The 17,567-nt window shown below is 31.2% G+C and overlaps 1 protein-coding gene across 1 annotated transcript in view; it reads right to left on the bottom strand.

The window, feature by feature from the left end:
• Smp_163360 (Dystrophin, putative) overlaps positions 1-17,567 on the bottom strand; it is a gene marked incomplete at both ends in the record, with an annotated part of 117,723 nt that overhangs the window by 15,191 nt on the left and 84,965 nt on the right. The window contains 7 exons of the mRNA XM_018799076.1: positions 287-686; positions 1,799-2,298; positions 5,770-5,896; positions 7,182-7,426; positions 11,598-11,705; positions 13,588-13,611; positions 16,028-16,324. Of these exons, the coding sequence (XP_018646639.1) occupies positions 287-686; positions 1,799-2,298; positions 5,770-5,896; positions 7,182-7,426; positions 11,598-11,705; positions 13,588-13,611; positions 16,028-16,324 (1,701 nt within the window). The remainder of the gene's footprint in view (positions 1-286; positions 687-1,798; positions 2,299-5,769; positions 5,897-7,181; positions 7,427-11,597; positions 11,706-13,587; positions 13,612-16,027; positions 16,325-17,567) is intronic.

Below are 17,567 nucleotides of genomic sequence, written 5' to 3'. Positions count from 1 at the left end.
AAACATGCCCATGTTACTATAAATAATTTTATCAAGTACACTTCATTAATCTTTGGATAAATCAGATAATTACATATGTTTTAATAAAAACAATTCAGTTAACAAACCAATCACGATCACTTTAACGTTTGCTTAAAAAAATGATATGAATCAATAGACCTTGATCTTAACAGTAAATGACCTAAAATAGCCTTTTAGTCCATTCAGTTATTTATTACTTAAATGAATTATTTAATGCTGTTACTAAATTGCTCTGAAAACAGACCAGTTATTATCACTGACTTACATGAAGTTCTTTCAATTTCAATTGTACATAATTATTATTGACTTCAATTCGTTTATTATTTGTACTATTACTATTTGGAGATTGATTAGTTTGTGATTTTATACACCAGAAACGATCGTCCATAAAGTAATCATCTAATTTCTTTCCACTATCTATATATTCAGAGATATTTACTGGAATTAAACAAGACTCGTGAATAAACCAATCAATAGATTCGTTTAATCCAATTAAACATGTCTTTATATCATCTGATTGGACAGTTTGGTCATTTATCTCCTTGCCGTTGGTCTCTGTTGATGTACATGAGTTTTCGAAATTAACTGGAATCTCTTTGACTGAAAATACTTGATTGAAAGATTTATTATTCTTATTGTTGTGGTTAGTGTTATTCTCACTAGATCTGGTTTAAGAAAAGAATATTTGAGTAGTTAATAAGCCGGAAATATTAAGGTATGTCATGATAAGAAAACAATTAAAATAAAATTATTGTTCTTAACTACCCTAATCATAATTTTACCTTTAAACATGCATGAAAATGTATAATAATAATCATTATTATAGTTTTCAAAACACTGGTTGATAAAGAATTTTCAATGGTTTCCAACTTGTCTACAAACTCTATCAAACCATAATTAAAAACAGAATTAATATGGCCTATATATCAAAATTAAGATATTAACACCTTTGGATGCTGGATCAGTGGTCTAGAAATTAAGTGTTCGCGCTCTAGACCGAAGGTCCTGGGTGTGAGTGCCACGTTCAGGATTGTAGGTACGCATTACTGAGGCCGTCCAGTGCCGATTTAAGCTGGACCACCATGGAAAACACGGAAGCATTGAATGACCGTCTCGTCCTTGTATGGGACTCCTCAGCAGTGCACACCCACGATTCCACACGCTGGACTCGAACGCGGGACTTTCTGTCTTGTGCGCGATCGCCCAACCTCTAGACCACTGAACCGGCTTCCAACAGTGTTAATTTCTAACTTCAACCAATCCACGATATTGTGCGACCGCCTACCATTGTCTTCAGTGAGTAACTGCCTCACAACAGACACGGTTGAACTCCACTGGTCATGGCTTCTTACTTGAACTTCAGGAAATACATCTTGAAGTCAGTCACCAGTGACTTGATTTAAATTTTCTATATAAGATGTTATCAGTTAAGCTGGGTTTTAATTGAAATTTCAATAAATTTCCTGATTTCATATGATTGTTAGGTTGACTGTTATAAGTTCGTAATTAATTATTATAAAATTGTACTGTACTGTAAGAGCAATTTTACTTATGACCATGATTTAGGTTTGATTTAGTACTTCGTTGTTACACTTCAACCATACAGAGAAACCATTTTTGTTAATTAACCATTTGACAGTCAGAGATGAACTTTCTCATGTCATAATTAATGTCCGTATTACTCAACGATTAACAGTGAAAGTTAAATTTTACGCGCACAAGATAAAAACCAATCAAAGCATTAGTAGATGTTATCAAGTTAACTAGTCAAACTCACAGTTTGTTATTAGTTATTTGTTGTGATGAATTGAATTCATTAACTGATTTCTCTGGATAAATTGAAGTATTTGAGGTTTTCTTAACAGTTAAAGGTTGTGTTACATAGTTCAATGTTCCATATTTACGACACAAACTAAGCAGTTCATTTTCCAATCTATTCAATTCATATCTTACGAATTCATGATCATGTTCTATTGACTGAATACTATGTCCACGATAAAGACTATGCCGACGAGGTGGAACTGTTGGAGGTTTATCATTATTGTGAATATCTGTTTTCGTTTGTTGATTTTCATCATTGGAACTCGTTGAACTTGTTGCTATTGGATCTAATGCTCCCGTAAATGTTGAGCTTGTCATTATTGATGATATCCCAGTGCTAGACGGTAATGAATATTGTTTCACAGGTGCTTTGATACGTGTTGAATTCATATTAATCAACTTGGAACTATGCTCTCGGAGTGAGGCAAATTCTGTACATGTGTCCTTAATTTTATTCTAAATTAAACGAAAGAACAAGTTATCTATTTTTTTTTAAAAGAGACCGTTTAGGATGACAAAAACTATTAAAGAAATAAAAAGATTCATGTTATACAATTGAATATTGTTTTACATTGTAAAATATTTTTCATAGTAAACTGAATAAAAAGCATGCATTTGAACAAATGTACACATTAACAGATATTTAAGGTTGATATAGACATTTAAATGTAATTACATCCATTATAACACAACATTATAACCATATTGAACAAAAATAATACAGCACAATTATATGTGTGAACATAACCTATTTGTAATAGCTGTAACCTATTTGGGTTACCACAACAAATTTACAGAACATCTCGTTTAATATATAGTTTTACAAATAATAGTTAGCTTATTATGACTATCGTTTTTAATGGAGAATTTATAAAAATGTTGTGTATATCATAGTTGCTAACCATCCACTTGAAATAATATCTTTGATTTAAACTGTTTGCTAATCAACAAGTTAAACCTAAAACTCATTAAATTACTCAAAAGGCGATTACATACTAAGACTAAATGATGATTTAAAATAATTGGATTTTATTTGTATGTTATCAATTAATGATAATTCACAAGCCAAAACCCTTTGTAGGAAGTCATAATTAGTATAATCAATTAATTCATGAATGAAACTATTGGATAGTGATAACATTGAATAATAGTCACAATATTTAATAAACTGACTGAATGACTGGATTCTCATTAGTTTTGTACCTCTAGTCGAATCTGAAGATTTTACGCTCTGTTATTTATGAAATAGTACAAATACATTGCCAAAGAGTTTTAAATGATTCATCGCTAATTAGTTTTTTTAATAATTCACTGAAAAAGATCTTAAAATTAACAGGATTTTACTTGAACATTATTGCAGCTGAATAACAGAAACTTTTCTATACATTCTGTTTTCATTTTAGGTAGAAAAATTTCTGAAGTATCAAGAATGTTAGTGACACTATGTTTTGGATTGTTATTAATCCATGTACATGTTTCTCTGACTCATAAATATCTGATAGAGAATGAACCATAATTAATTGTGATTCTATGGTCTAATAGATTGAGTTTGAATATTCAAAGTAATTTGAATGTGGTACAAATTTCCAAGAAATTTTACGAATGCTCATTGGAGAATAAACAGACCCTTTTATCAATCCATACATTGAACGACATCTATGCTACTTTTCTTATTGTTTATCGCTACTAAATGTTAATTACAAACCATGAAATAATTTATCGATTCACTAACTAACTAATAATCTTTTATGCTAACACTACTTTTCTAGTAAATTACAATGTAGATATTCGTATTCATAAATGAAAATCACGAAATGCGTTTTCTCAAAATAGACTATCATTGAATGCATTAACCAACTTTTTAAATAACTGTATTCGGTAGTACGAGATATAAAACGTTGATCAATTTTTCTGCAGTTTTTGAGCTTTATTGTGCTCAGTTTATAATGAGTATGACAATGTGTTTTTCAATTATCTTTATGTTTTACCTAAAGATTCTCTGGTATAACAACAATGACAACATAGATGACACCAATAAAAAGATCAACACAACAGCTTAGAACAACATAAATTAAAATACTGACATTCCACTGTCTCACTGGTTTTTATCAGTCCTTTAAATAAAGAATCGGAGATATGGTCAGATTACAAATATTGTCCAGCAATAGGATGCATCTGTTTTAATAGATTACGAAATCATAATTACAAAAATGTATAGGTTAGACAGAATTTTCTCTAACTATTACGGAGAGTTGATAATGACTTGTGGTTTTCAGAGTTTCATAAACTTCTAGTTTTTTGAATCCCTAATCCAAAAAAAGCGATGTATTTGTTGGTCAATTGAAAAGCTGTTCACACGAGCTTTGTAAATAGGGGATAAGTTTGTAATAGGTCAATATATGGTTTCTGAATTAAGGATCGTGATAAAATGATTCAGTTTGTATGGTTTCAGGTAGTCGAAGGACTGAATTTCTGTTTCAAGAGTGATCAAACTTATCTAGGAATAATCAGTGTCCGGTTTTACAGTAACTGGATCTCAGTCACGAGTGAGGAATAAAATCACTAATTATAATCCTTGATGACCCTGATTTAAGTGTTTGGCAAAGCAGATCCACAATGTTGATGGTAATAGTTTGTGACTTATGTTTCTGAAAAGAAAAAAGTAGCATAACCTTGCAAACAATACTTGTTATTTAAGGTGTAGTACAAATGTTTGTAGCGTTATAACAGTAAACCACTCACTGAATTAGATTAATAAACCTTCTGTATCACTTAAAACATAGTCGTTAAGTAAAAAAATGATAGTGAGTAGGAGATATGATCACACGTTTAGTCACCGTAGGAATGATGGACAACATAGACATCTGAGATGTTGAGGCCAATTTTAATCTGGCTATGAATCAAAGATGCTCTGGTATGTCAAACTATCACATATACATACTACCAAAAATTTGACAACAATAAACTAGTATCTCAACCGGCAGACTATCAAGTCTAAAGCTCTCACTAGCCTCTCCTATTTCAGTCAGTTTATTATTCTACAACCTATATATTGACCCCATGTACAACACAGAATTTCAGGGTGATTTTCTCCAACGGCTGATATGAATCGGAAAGAAACGAAAACCAGGAGGGACTGAACGGCTGTACTATTCTAGTTCCTGACTATGTCAAAAGTAAAGCAAGAATCTTGCTCGTTGAAAGATTTAAGTGTTTTGGCCCCGATTCCGCATATAGTTAAGGGTAGATGTTGTTCAGTAGTCCGAATCTTTTTTTCGACAGCGAATGTCAATATATGGTTACAACGAAGTACAAATTGAAAAATCATCTCTAATTCCACAACCCAAAAATAGTCCATAATCATTATGAGATAGGATGATAACTGTTTTAAAACATCTTGATGACGAATTGCTGGCAGGCTATTGTAAACATCTATACATTCTACTAAGACGGTGTTAGATGAAATCCCATAATAGACTTAATAAGTTCATTATGGAAAGTTGAACTATATGTATTGTACTCTTAGCAGGAACGTAAAAACGGAATTACTTTTATAAGGACATAAATAGAATGGGATGTATGTCTTCGAATAAAATCCATGTTCTAACACTACACACTATGTAATGATTATATTCTACACAGAAATGACCAAAATATCACAGTCAGTTGACTCCACATCTAATATAATAACATCTGACTTCAGCTCATGTTCTGACAATTCTAATAAAGATTCTTAATCGCTAAACACTTTAGGATTATTAAAATCTGAGCAATATATTAGACAATTCTCACCAAAAATAATAGCTAATTAAAATTAGAAATTGTAAATGACAACATGACTTATAACCTGATTATCATTAATGTATTCTAGATTAATAGTTGTAAATTAAAGAAAAAACCTAACAAAAAAGACTATAATTGCATTACCTCAATATCTGAGAGTTCTATCTGATTGCCTTCGTTTTGCAATTTCAGCAAATGATCAGTTGTCATTTTTAAATCTCTTAACCGTTCATTAAATGATTGCCATAAATGATAACGTTTAAGCCAATCACTGTTAACGAAAATATTGTTCAAATAAGATTTATATATACATTTTTATTTTGAAAATGAGGTTGAAGTGTATCCAAGTGCAATACACTATGAAAACTTACGAGAGTAAATTTGATACAATATTTATTAGTTTCAATAAATATATTTGCAACTGTATATTTAACTAATTTTATAGTTGAATTCATGAGTCAATCAAAGCTAGACCACCATGGAAAACACAGAAGCACTGGACGGTAGTTTCGTTCTATTGTGGGACTCCTCAACAGTGCGCATCTGCGATCCCGCCCCACGAGATTCGAACCCAGGATCTATCAGTCTCGAGCGCAAGCGCTTAACTCCTAGACCACTGAGTCGGCATCCGATGGTGCTAATATCTGACTTCGAACAATCCATTATTGTAGCCCGGTTATATACTATCTAATACCTTAATTTCATGGCCAAACTTACCAACGTGACGATTCAGTCGAGCTATGTTTGTTGAAATACTTGATCTTCTGTGTTGTCTCTTAGAGTAGAGGCCAGATGAGAAGGCACGGAAGCAAAAATGACAAACTGGCTTACTGAAGTAGAAGTCATACTGTTGACCGTAGTAAAGTGTAGCGGTAACGAATTGTTTCCTGTTAATAGGATATATCTGTAGCGATTCACAAACTAAAGGAAATGTTAGTAAAGTTGAGCTTTGAAAACGGCACAGCTCCGCTTACCCCACGAGTTTGTTGATGCTGGTAGTAAAGTTTGCAAGGTATGAAATTAATAAATTCAAAAATCACTCACAAAATGAAAGTGTATGGCCAGCCTAAAATAATAACTCATTGCTACTAGTGTCCACACTGTTGAGTTGATAATACCACTAATACTAACCAAAATACCTTTGAAGAACCCTAAGGAGAAATATCATTCTACGGCCTGAAATACTATAAAGTATCGATCTCTAACATCACAAGACAGCATGTAATTAGCTTAAAAAGTGATTTATGATTTTTTTATCGAGAACCCTGTAGAAGTTTTTCGTTATTATATTCCATACAGATAATGCTTCATAAACCTTCAAAGTTTTCTTTCTAAGGTGTATTTATAGAATATTAATTTTTTGACAGAAGCAATGCACAAACACGGCTTGACGTCATGAAAGATAAAATAAGTAAATAGGACCGAAATAAACTGAGACATACAAGAATATAAGATATCACGGAGAATGTAAAATATTCAATCCTGAAGAGAAAAACGGATCGAAGTCCTGTTCTCAGTTAAGGGTAATATATTTTATTGTTATGTATATAACTTACTTCTTATTTAATTCAAATTCATTTTTGTAAGTATCTAAGCGATTTTTTTGTGTTGATAGTAAAACTTTCAACCAAACTATTTCATCATTATCTTGTGCAAGAACATTGATATTCTCTGAATTTTCAGATTGTATTTGATTTATTTGACTTTTTCGTTCCAATTTTATATCATCATTAATCTCTTGAAGGATTCTTGCTGAATCTAACAGAGATTTATTACAAGTCTGTAATTCACTTTCTAAGGTCTGTTTTAAAGAGGAGCAGAAAAATATCAAAGAGAACAGTTAACAAATTACGGTTAAAATAGCCAATAATTAATATATATATTTGTTATGTACGACTGAAGTTTAAATATTTAAATTACTTTCAAATTCTAACTGAATGATTATGATTCTAGGTTAGTAGCTCAATTCACTGTTGAGTGATCTCTTAGACTACACTAGTAACTAATGTCAAGTTTACTATCTGATTATTATATAAACGAGGGATAAGTAACTGGGAGTACATAATTTCACTAATCGCCTTCTCAGGTTTCTTTCTCATTTCAAATGAAATCAAATTGGATTAAATCACATCTTTGAACAACTTCCCAGTTATTTTTTTACCTCTGTAATATAAACGAAAAACACTATCTGAGAATGTAAAACTTTTATTTGCCATTTTTCCTTCCGATTGTCTATATGTGCTTACTTTTTTTCGTTAACATGACCGTAATAAATGGATCCCAATGAAGTTAACTTCTCGATCGAATTATAGAGGTTTAATGATAATACGTGAATAATAAACGGTTTTATGAAAAAGTTAGCTACAAAAACAGATTAACAGATTCATAGATTAACCGTTTTTCTCAAGAAATTCCAAAACTTTGTAGAACACTATTACGACGAGCCCAAGTTATCTATCCGCTAAAGAGGATTTCAGCAACAGTTTTCTGAATAATATTCCCTCAATGGTCTTTGTCATTACCTGATCGTTATCATTTTGAATTTTACAATTTTACTGTGCCGTCAAGGTTACTGTATGTTTCCATATATATATATATATATATATATATATATATATATATATATATGACATCTGACATTTGTCGAATGTTAAGCTTTTCCTGCACTTCTGACCTCTTTATGAGCTTCATCGTGTTGTATCCTCGAGTTCATATTACAAGAAATCCCAGTCCTTTGTAATCAAAAATTATAGTAAGTGCCATCATTATCATTTTCAACTTATTTACACTACTTATGCCTGTTACCCCTCGTAGAGAAGCATAGGCTACCCACCAGCATTCTCCACCAACTAACTAAATTTAACAAATAGATATGTTTTTTCTAATCTGACTAGCGTTTAAAAAAATTACTGTACTTTTTTATTTGCATTATTTTTAGAACTTTATGGTTGGCTTATCAACTTCAATGACTTTTTATGTTAAAACCAACGAATGTATTAGTGAGACTATAATTTATGTACGAACCAATCAGATATAAGCTAACAAGTCTTAGATTTTAGTGCGAAATTCATCCAAAAATTTGGCCATATAGCGTTTTAACATTTTAGATAATATGAGTTCGTGATGAAAACCCTGAATCTAATTTCTAACCCTAAGCATCAACTATAAGTCATTATCTTTATTCTTTACACTTTATTAAAACCCTTACCTAGTCATATTAAGTAGGCAAACATTCTCAAGGTCACTCTGACGTCTCTCAAAGGTCACCCATATATTATATAATATTACCAATATATTTTTCTAACTTCTACTTGTTCCAAAATTCAAGCAATTAATTTTCATAGTTGAAATCATGAGTCAATTGAAGCTAGACCACCATGGAAAACACAGAAGCACTGGACGGCCGTTTCGTCCCATTGTGGGACTCTTCAACAGTGCGCATCCACGATCCCGCCCCACGAGATTCGAACCCAGGACCTACCAGTCTCGCGCCAGAGCACTTAAACATAAGATCACTGAGCCGTCATCCAACGGTGTTAATGTCTAACTCCAACCAATCCACGAAGTTGAGTAACTGTTCACCAATTTTCTTCAGTGAGTTGACATCTCACAACAGACCTGGTTGAACTCCACTAGTCACTGTTTCTCACTAGAACTCCAAGAAATATCTCTTGAAGTCAGTCACTAGTAAGCATATGATTATAATCAGAAGGGGTTACAATTAATTGTTTAGAAATACTAAAATATCATTTTAGCTGTTTATATAATGAAGTAATAGCAATTAAAAACAAAATGTAAACAAATAATCGATAATAGTAATAATTTTAAACAAAAAATAAGGAAAATATTATCTTACATCTATATATGCACCAATTTGTGATGTTAAACCATCATGACAATATTTTAAATCATTTTGTATACAATTTAATAAACGATTTGTACATTGTAATTGTTTTTCATATAAATTTAATAATTCTTCATTTAATATAATCTGATCATTAGTAATTAATTTATTTTTTTTTAAATCAATAAAATTTATATCTAAATAATCTTTATATTTTAATCTTTCTTTATCTAATGTTAATTTCCAATTATATGTTTGTTCTAACTCGGTTAATATTTTGATACATTGATTATATAATTCACTTGTTGGAGTTTTCTATATGTAAAGAGATAATAATAATAATAATAATGTTTGATTAGTAACAAGAAAGAAAACAATCAATAATTTTCTTGTCATTAAAACAAAACAAAAAACAAATTGGACCGATGAATAATGAATGGTATCATGCACTAAAGCGATCGCGAGTTTGTTAATTGTTGTATCATGTGGAGAATTACGAATGGTAACTTTGAGGACTATTTATGGACCAAAATGATATGTATATTTCCTATTGTATAATTGTTAAGTAACTAAACTATTCATATTCGTGTTCATCTTATCATAAGCTTTATTTCGACGTATGAACTATTATTATACGATTTACCATTATTGAGTTATCCCTAGTCCATTAATTACTGTTCCCCCTATTCACAGCCACATTTGGCCAGATCTTGTACAAATGTTATTTTCTATTTTATTGGTACGACGCTCTCTTTTCGTTTAGTATATAAACCCAGTATGTTTGAGAATAATGATTCATATTGCAGAGGCTGTTATTGGTGTTCTGGACTTAAATGGCTGGGCTAGGCAGATAGCGGGACTGATACGTACTCAAGACTGCTCATACGGTTTTTGTGTATTATTGAGTGATCAATAAATTCACTACCCTCTCGTTGGTGGGAATCAGCATGTTCATATATCAAACAGGGCACACACGCATTCGATCGATATAACATTAATAAGAATTTATTAATATTATGATTATCATTATCATTACACTTATTCATTAACCATTTACTGGTTTTTTTATTCCTTTTCATATTTGTCAAATGGACAACCATTTCTCATATTTCTGATTCGTAAATTACTTCCATCCTGCTATTTTTCCCTAATCCCTAGACCATTACGTTTTCTTGAATTTCGTGGAGAAATATAGGTTAGCACCACCAGTGGATAATATAGTGATCTAGCTCTACATGATACACATTGATTTGTTAATGTTCGGTCATGATGAAAATCAACCTCAGTTTCATGAAAACCTTTTATATAGATGGATTATTTGGCAAATGTTTAAATATTTTAATAAAAATAAATATTTCTTACGGTATAATCAATTAATAACTGTTGAGCTGTACTAAGCTGCTCTTCTAGTAGAGTTGTTTTATGGAATTTTTTATCCAATTTTTCATTTGTTTCATACCACAAACTCTTTCATTAAAACAAAAAGAAACCAAAAATGTAGACAATAAGACAGTTGTGCAATTAATTAATTGTGAATATAATAGACTCTTCGGAGGGTGAAATCAGTCCCTTTTTATGTATTCACATAGTTTATTGATGTAAAGATGCATTGATTATATACAGTTAAAAAAAGTTATTTTCACCTTTTCATATTATTGCAGTAAATAACTGCCTAATCTTTGAAGAGAGAAATAGTGAGTTTCGAATCTTGAAAAAATTAGTCACATATGTAGCTGCATATAGACAACCAAACTTCAGTTAGAAAAGGAGCACTCACAAGATATTTTTTCACTCATCAAGAGAATTTATCTTTAATTAAAGTAAAGAGATATACATCCGTGATGTTCATTATCTTCTAAATGTGAGGACTGAGAATACTATTGTATTTTCAAAAAAGAAGTAGAGGTGGTGAAGTTCCAACCTAAGTCTTAGGTCCATGTTTCGTTTGGATCATTGATTTTATTGGTGGATAAATGAATCCCAACATTCTGATACTTTTCTATGCAGATGCATCATCACCTTTCTGTAAGCAATATCTATCCTAAAAATAAACTAAGGGCTTTATAAAGATTTCACGGTTACATAGTCAACAAAAACAAATTTATCTACATTTAAACGAGTAACGTACCTGCAAATTCAACAAATCCTCAAGTCGGTCAGATGAGTTATTATTTCCACCGGTCACAATTAGATCTCTTAGTCGCGCTTCCAGATATAATCTTTGTTGTGCGAATAACTGTCAAATATTGAGATTAAGCATGTAGAATAGAAAAAATCTCATTATGCATGAAATAAATAAATAGTCTATAGCTCTCTATGATGAGATTTAATAAAATCTAAACTTTTCTCACAATAAAAGGGATCAAAACTAACAAATATAAACGATATAGGTACATAATTTAAACTGGAATTAAACAACACCGCTTTTCTTTGCACCATATTACTTATAAGTAATAAGTATCTAAATGTATATATAATATCTGAAAATAAGACAAATTATTTGCGTAGATTTATAAAGCTATAATATGGCATTATGGTTGTGATAAATATTTCACTTATCAGCCGTTCTATGGCAGCCCAAACACACAACCACTTAAGCAATAAATAAGTATGCAATGCAACTATACTACTGAAAATAATTATAAGTAATTAAACTAAATATATCAAATTGGGAAGAGACAGTCGTACAGACAAAATGAATATGTACATTTAATTATACAGGTTTTAAACAGATAAATACTTGTAATTTACATACCTTCTTTAGCACACAAAGATATATTTGTATACATTTGTAAACATTTAAAGCGAATTTCAAAAACCTGCTCAACCAACCATACATACACTCATTAGACAAGCAAACTCTGTTAATTGATCAAATAGGCAAATGTCAAGAGTTTATTAATAAGGAGGAAAACAAAATAGGGTAGGGAATTTCTGAGGAAAATTTGTTAACTATAGTGAGTTATACAGAAAATTATTATGATGGCTATATACTAGTGATCGATTTAAAACTGAATTAATAATCAAAATCTGCCTATCATATATCAGATAAACCATTATAATTGATATTTTCTTGTTTATTTTAAATAGGATAAACCACTCTAACACATTTTCTTATAAGAGGAACAATCATTTTCATTGAATTTCATAGTGAAAAAATTGAAATCAGAAGGGGAATGCTCAAAGATTCATCAAATGATGATATTTGTCTAATCAGTAATTAATTTATTTTAATAAGATTAATATAAGCATTTTATGTTAAAGTAATTTAATTTACTCGTCTCAAGTTTAGGTTTAAAACTAGTCACGATTCTGTGGGTTCAATAATATATTCGATAGATTCCTAAACTTTTTGGTACTTTGAAATACAAGGAATGGAATATGTATTGACTGGGTAAACATATTTCGTTTTATTTAAATTATTTGCTCTCTCGTTTGTTACATGTATTATTAATCTCACTAATTGCACGACGATGCAGTGTTATCTCGATCCCTGTACAATCTTACCAAAGAATTTCATTTACTAAATGAATCATACGAACAAAATGAAGATTTGCAGTTGATTTGAATGGAGTATGGAGCTAATTATTTAATGCCTTCACACTTCAACCCTCCTAAAACTCAGGCTTCTTATCAATTTTAGTCATTAAATTTAAGCTAATTAAGCAGGGTAACCCGATTCCAGAAATTATGCAGCACAGAAATGGTTGAACACATGGAACGACCACACAACACATAGCTACACATTCAATTACTATAAAAACAAACATTACAAATGTGAACCATTAACTTTTCAGTTTACAGTAACTATAATACTCCAATATTGATTATAATAATTTTGTAAATTGAAATCTAATCAAGTAAAAAAAAACCCGACGATGAACTGAAGATAAAAAATATACCCCGAAAACACAGTAAAAGCGGCTAAAATGAATTAATTTCAAACAAAAACTGAAATAACAGCTACAAAATTCTACATATCTGGTAACATAAGCGTAGTCAGATGTTAAAGGAGGAAAAGCAAACATTGTTTCTATGTTTAAAAATCCCTTACTGTCTCCTTTTGTAACACATACATACATATACATATATATACTCATGTACACACGCATACTTACAGATTCTGTAAATTTGAAGTAGGTCTAGTTAAAATAGAACGAATTAATTAATGTTAAAATGAAAATGTTACTATTAAGATTTTTAAATAAAACATGCAATAATAATAATGAGTAAGGTAACTGTTAAATTTAGGGATCTAATCAATGGCTAAACTGTATCAGTGAGAATTTGAGGTTTTCCATAACAAACAGACATTGGTTAGATATTTATTGGAAATCAGAAATCACTGGTTAACTATTTTGTCCTAGTATGCGACTCCTCATCGAGTGTAACTACAGCCTCCCTAGGGAACTTTATATTTCTTACCTACAGAGGAAAAAGATGGTGAAGGATTCAAAAACTTAAACTAGTCGATCGCAGATCATTCAGTAAATTGTTACACTTTATAATTTGTTCATGATAAAGAATATGTTAGACTCACGTGGTAATTTCTTAACAATTTACGCTTTCGCATATGATCTTTCATTCAGTATATTGTCACTTACATTCAAAACAATATCTTTCATTTTGTTAATTAATTTCAGTCAATCAATCATGTGTAGTGTAGAACCTAGCACATATGTGCATCAATTCATTTTGTCACATCATATCTTGACAGTGAGATAAGTTTATCAAAGCGCAGTATCTTACAGAGAAGAATATTCATATCTAGTCACTTTGTATCGATGTTTTATAACTTAATACATATACAATGGTAATTTAGATGACTTCAAGGACTGACAAACAAATCACCAATAAATAGCTGCGTTAAATATCAAAAGTATAATCTCTATCATCTGTTGGAATCATGAGCCGATCAATCTTAGACCACCATTGAGAATCTGAAAGCACCGGATGGTTGTTGTGTCCTAGAACGAAACTCCTCAGCAGTGTGTATTGACGATCCCGCATGTGAGACTCGAACCAAAGTTCCATGGTTTTGTGAGAACGTCTAATTTCTATACCATTGGACCTGAAAGCACTTGTGTTAGTGCATAACTTCAACCAATCCACAGAGTTGCGTGATCATTCTCCATTGTCTTTGATGGGTAACTCCCTAACACTCGCTACGGTTCAATCCAACTGGAAAGGGCTTCTAACTATGACTCCGAGAATTACCTCTCGAAGCTAGTCATTAGTAAGCACATAATAATATTATATCGTAGGTTGGTTAAAGTTAGACATTAACATTATTAGATACCGAATCAGTAATCTAGAGGATAGGCGTTCGCGCGCGAGACCAAGGGACTTTGGTTCGAGTTCCACCTATGTTATTGTAGATGCACACTGCTGAGAGGTCGCATACTAGAAGGAAATGACTGTCCAGTGTTTTTAAGTTTTCATCGGTGATATAAGATTGATCGGTTCATGATTTCGATGGAATTCAACAATCTCCACAACCTTACACTGAAAATCTTTTATTCGCATTAGTTGTTTGCTGTTGTTCAAGCCGGTGGCTATCTAGGTAAGTATATAACGCGATAGCGTGTAAAACGTACGGTACTGAATCCGAGTTCCGGAGAGATCATCAACTCTGGAATGAGTCTTGAATAGGACGAAATCAGCGTCCTGGATTCCCCTGCTAACAGCCATCTATACTGGTATCATGGTATTTTATTCAATCGATCATTTGGTGTATCAATTTCAAAACGTGTTTTGTTATAAAATTAACTTTTGAAATCACTCAACTATACACATAGCAGACCATGAATGATTGACTCATGACAGAATTGTCTCCAATAATCTCTAAATATCTGTCAGAATGTACGAATCAGCCATCCAGAGCTCCACGATTTCAATTGTTCGTGATCTAAGCTATCTTTAAATGTAAGTATATGAACAGTGGTTACCTGATCTTTATAAAGCTAATCTAATCACCTAAACAATCAATAAAAATGAGCAAAAAGTAACTATTTATTGCTACTAACACTATTGTTGTGTGATCAAATGATGACATGTATAACGGAAACGGAAGTTTGTTTAAAAAGCTATCTCTTCATTCTACCGAGCTTAATCAACATGTTAAAAACTGGTTGTAAAAGGGAGAAAGTACAATGGATATGGTATCTAACATACACAGTTATGTTGAAAATTTACAAACTATAATTATATCCTCTAAACAACTAAAATTCAAGTAGATTATTCAATAAAAAAAAATATTTGAAAATAATGAAAAGCTTTATCCAAATTAATGCACTTCATTCCATAGTGATTGTTGAACATCACAAATTATTGAAACATTCTTTAATGAAAGTGATATGTTCCAGTTTTACCCTTAGTCTTATCATTACCATATCTGATCGTGTAATGAATAAATCAACATGAAGTTTTTTTTATTCAAACAAACAGATTATCATCAAAAATGTATATAATCAAATGTATTTTGCTAGAATATTAAGTCGACTTAGAATATATTACTTTATGTTTCATATTGCTACATTTCCTTATTCTTCAAATTACCTGTAACAAAGTCTTTCTTTCAGAGACTGAAGTTTCAAGAACCATGTTGTCTGAAAAATACTGATAGTCTTCGTTACATGAGTCAGTTTGTGATAAAGACAATTGTCCAATTGTTCCCAAACAATAACAATTAAAATTTATAATTCCGTTGAAATGTATTCGGATTTCTCGAGCTAAATTCTGTAATGTTGATGATATTTGTGCATCAGATTTTAAAAGATTATCAATTAGACGATTAACTGATAATAAGTAATCACCGGATGATTTCTTGGTCGTTGAATTTGAATAGACTTCGGCCTGAAATTTTGAGAGAAAAAAGAGTGGTAACTAAAAACGTATACGACCTAGTTTGTAGGTAACAGTACCGAGGTTCGATTTGATAATTTAAAACAAACTGAGCATTTTGTGAATTGTTAATAATAAAACTAAGGATATATTTGTACTGTCCCAATGATTATAAAATTAAATGTCTAACGTTTAACAACTTAGTGTAAGTCGAACCTTCGGAGAACCTGTTGAACAGGAGTAGGTTATTGTGACCAAACAACCTAGTGGATAACGGTGTGCTTTTTAAAGTAAGAAGTGCTACCTTACAGTTTCCATGAAAACCTCAACACAAATGCAATTATGTGAGAAAGAGAATCTGGGGATGAGACAAAACATGTGAACTAGATACTATGATTACCCGGTGTCATATCTTACGAAGATATATATTGATTGATAGAATTTTACTGCTTCTAAAAAATAACACGTGGTGGTAATCCAACCGTGTTTAATGTAAATGCATCAAAAAATGTGAGGATTTCTAAAAGTGAACTGACTGTAATGCTTTCATACTGAAAATTAGTAGAATCTGAGTAGTAACTAGTGTCAGTTCCTTATGACTTCAGGTACCCTCTTATGATAAGTCTCAACTATTAAGAATCTTAGACTCATGGTTTTCTGCAGATTGACTTCAACTAACTAATATTAATGGAACTGTTGAGAGTACGTTCAAGACAGGTGAAAATATTGAAATAACATCAGTATTCACGGTACATTAGTCTGACTCCTCAGTGGTATGAATGTTGTCGCAATCGGCTGATTAATATCGACCACACAAAACAAACTTTCATTGAAAAGTTAGACTCCTTTATTCTGTTGACTGATACGTTTCATTTCCACATTTCTCTGATTATATCACACTGTACTGATAAAATCACATCAAATTTTTCTTTCCTTTCTTCTTCTTTTGACTTTAATAATAATTACTATGCATTTACACAAACAGTAATCTACATGAAATACCACTGTTTTTACTGCATAACATTATCTACTTCAGCCAGAACCTGTTTATGTATGAATAAATTAATATATTTGTAATATCCCAATGAGTAGAAAAATAAGATTTCCTGACGTTTCGTGATTAATGTGAATTTGGTTATTTATTCTCTGAAGAAGTGGCTCACACTGAGTCACGAAACGTCAGAAAATCTTATTTTTCTACTCATTGGGATATTACAAATATATTAATTTATTTATAACAATCTACCCAATGCTC

Source organism: Schistosoma mansoni, assembly GCF_000237925.1.
Source record: "Schistosoma mansoni, WGS project CABG00000000 data, supercontig 0149, strain Puerto Rico, whole genome shotgun sequence".
In the NCBI taxonomy this organism is placed as follows: domain Eukaryota; kingdom Metazoa; phylum Platyhelminthes; class Trematoda; order Strigeidida; family Schistosomatidae; genus Schistosoma; species Schistosoma mansoni.
This window is presented reverse-complemented; position numbering and strand designations above follow the sequence as displayed.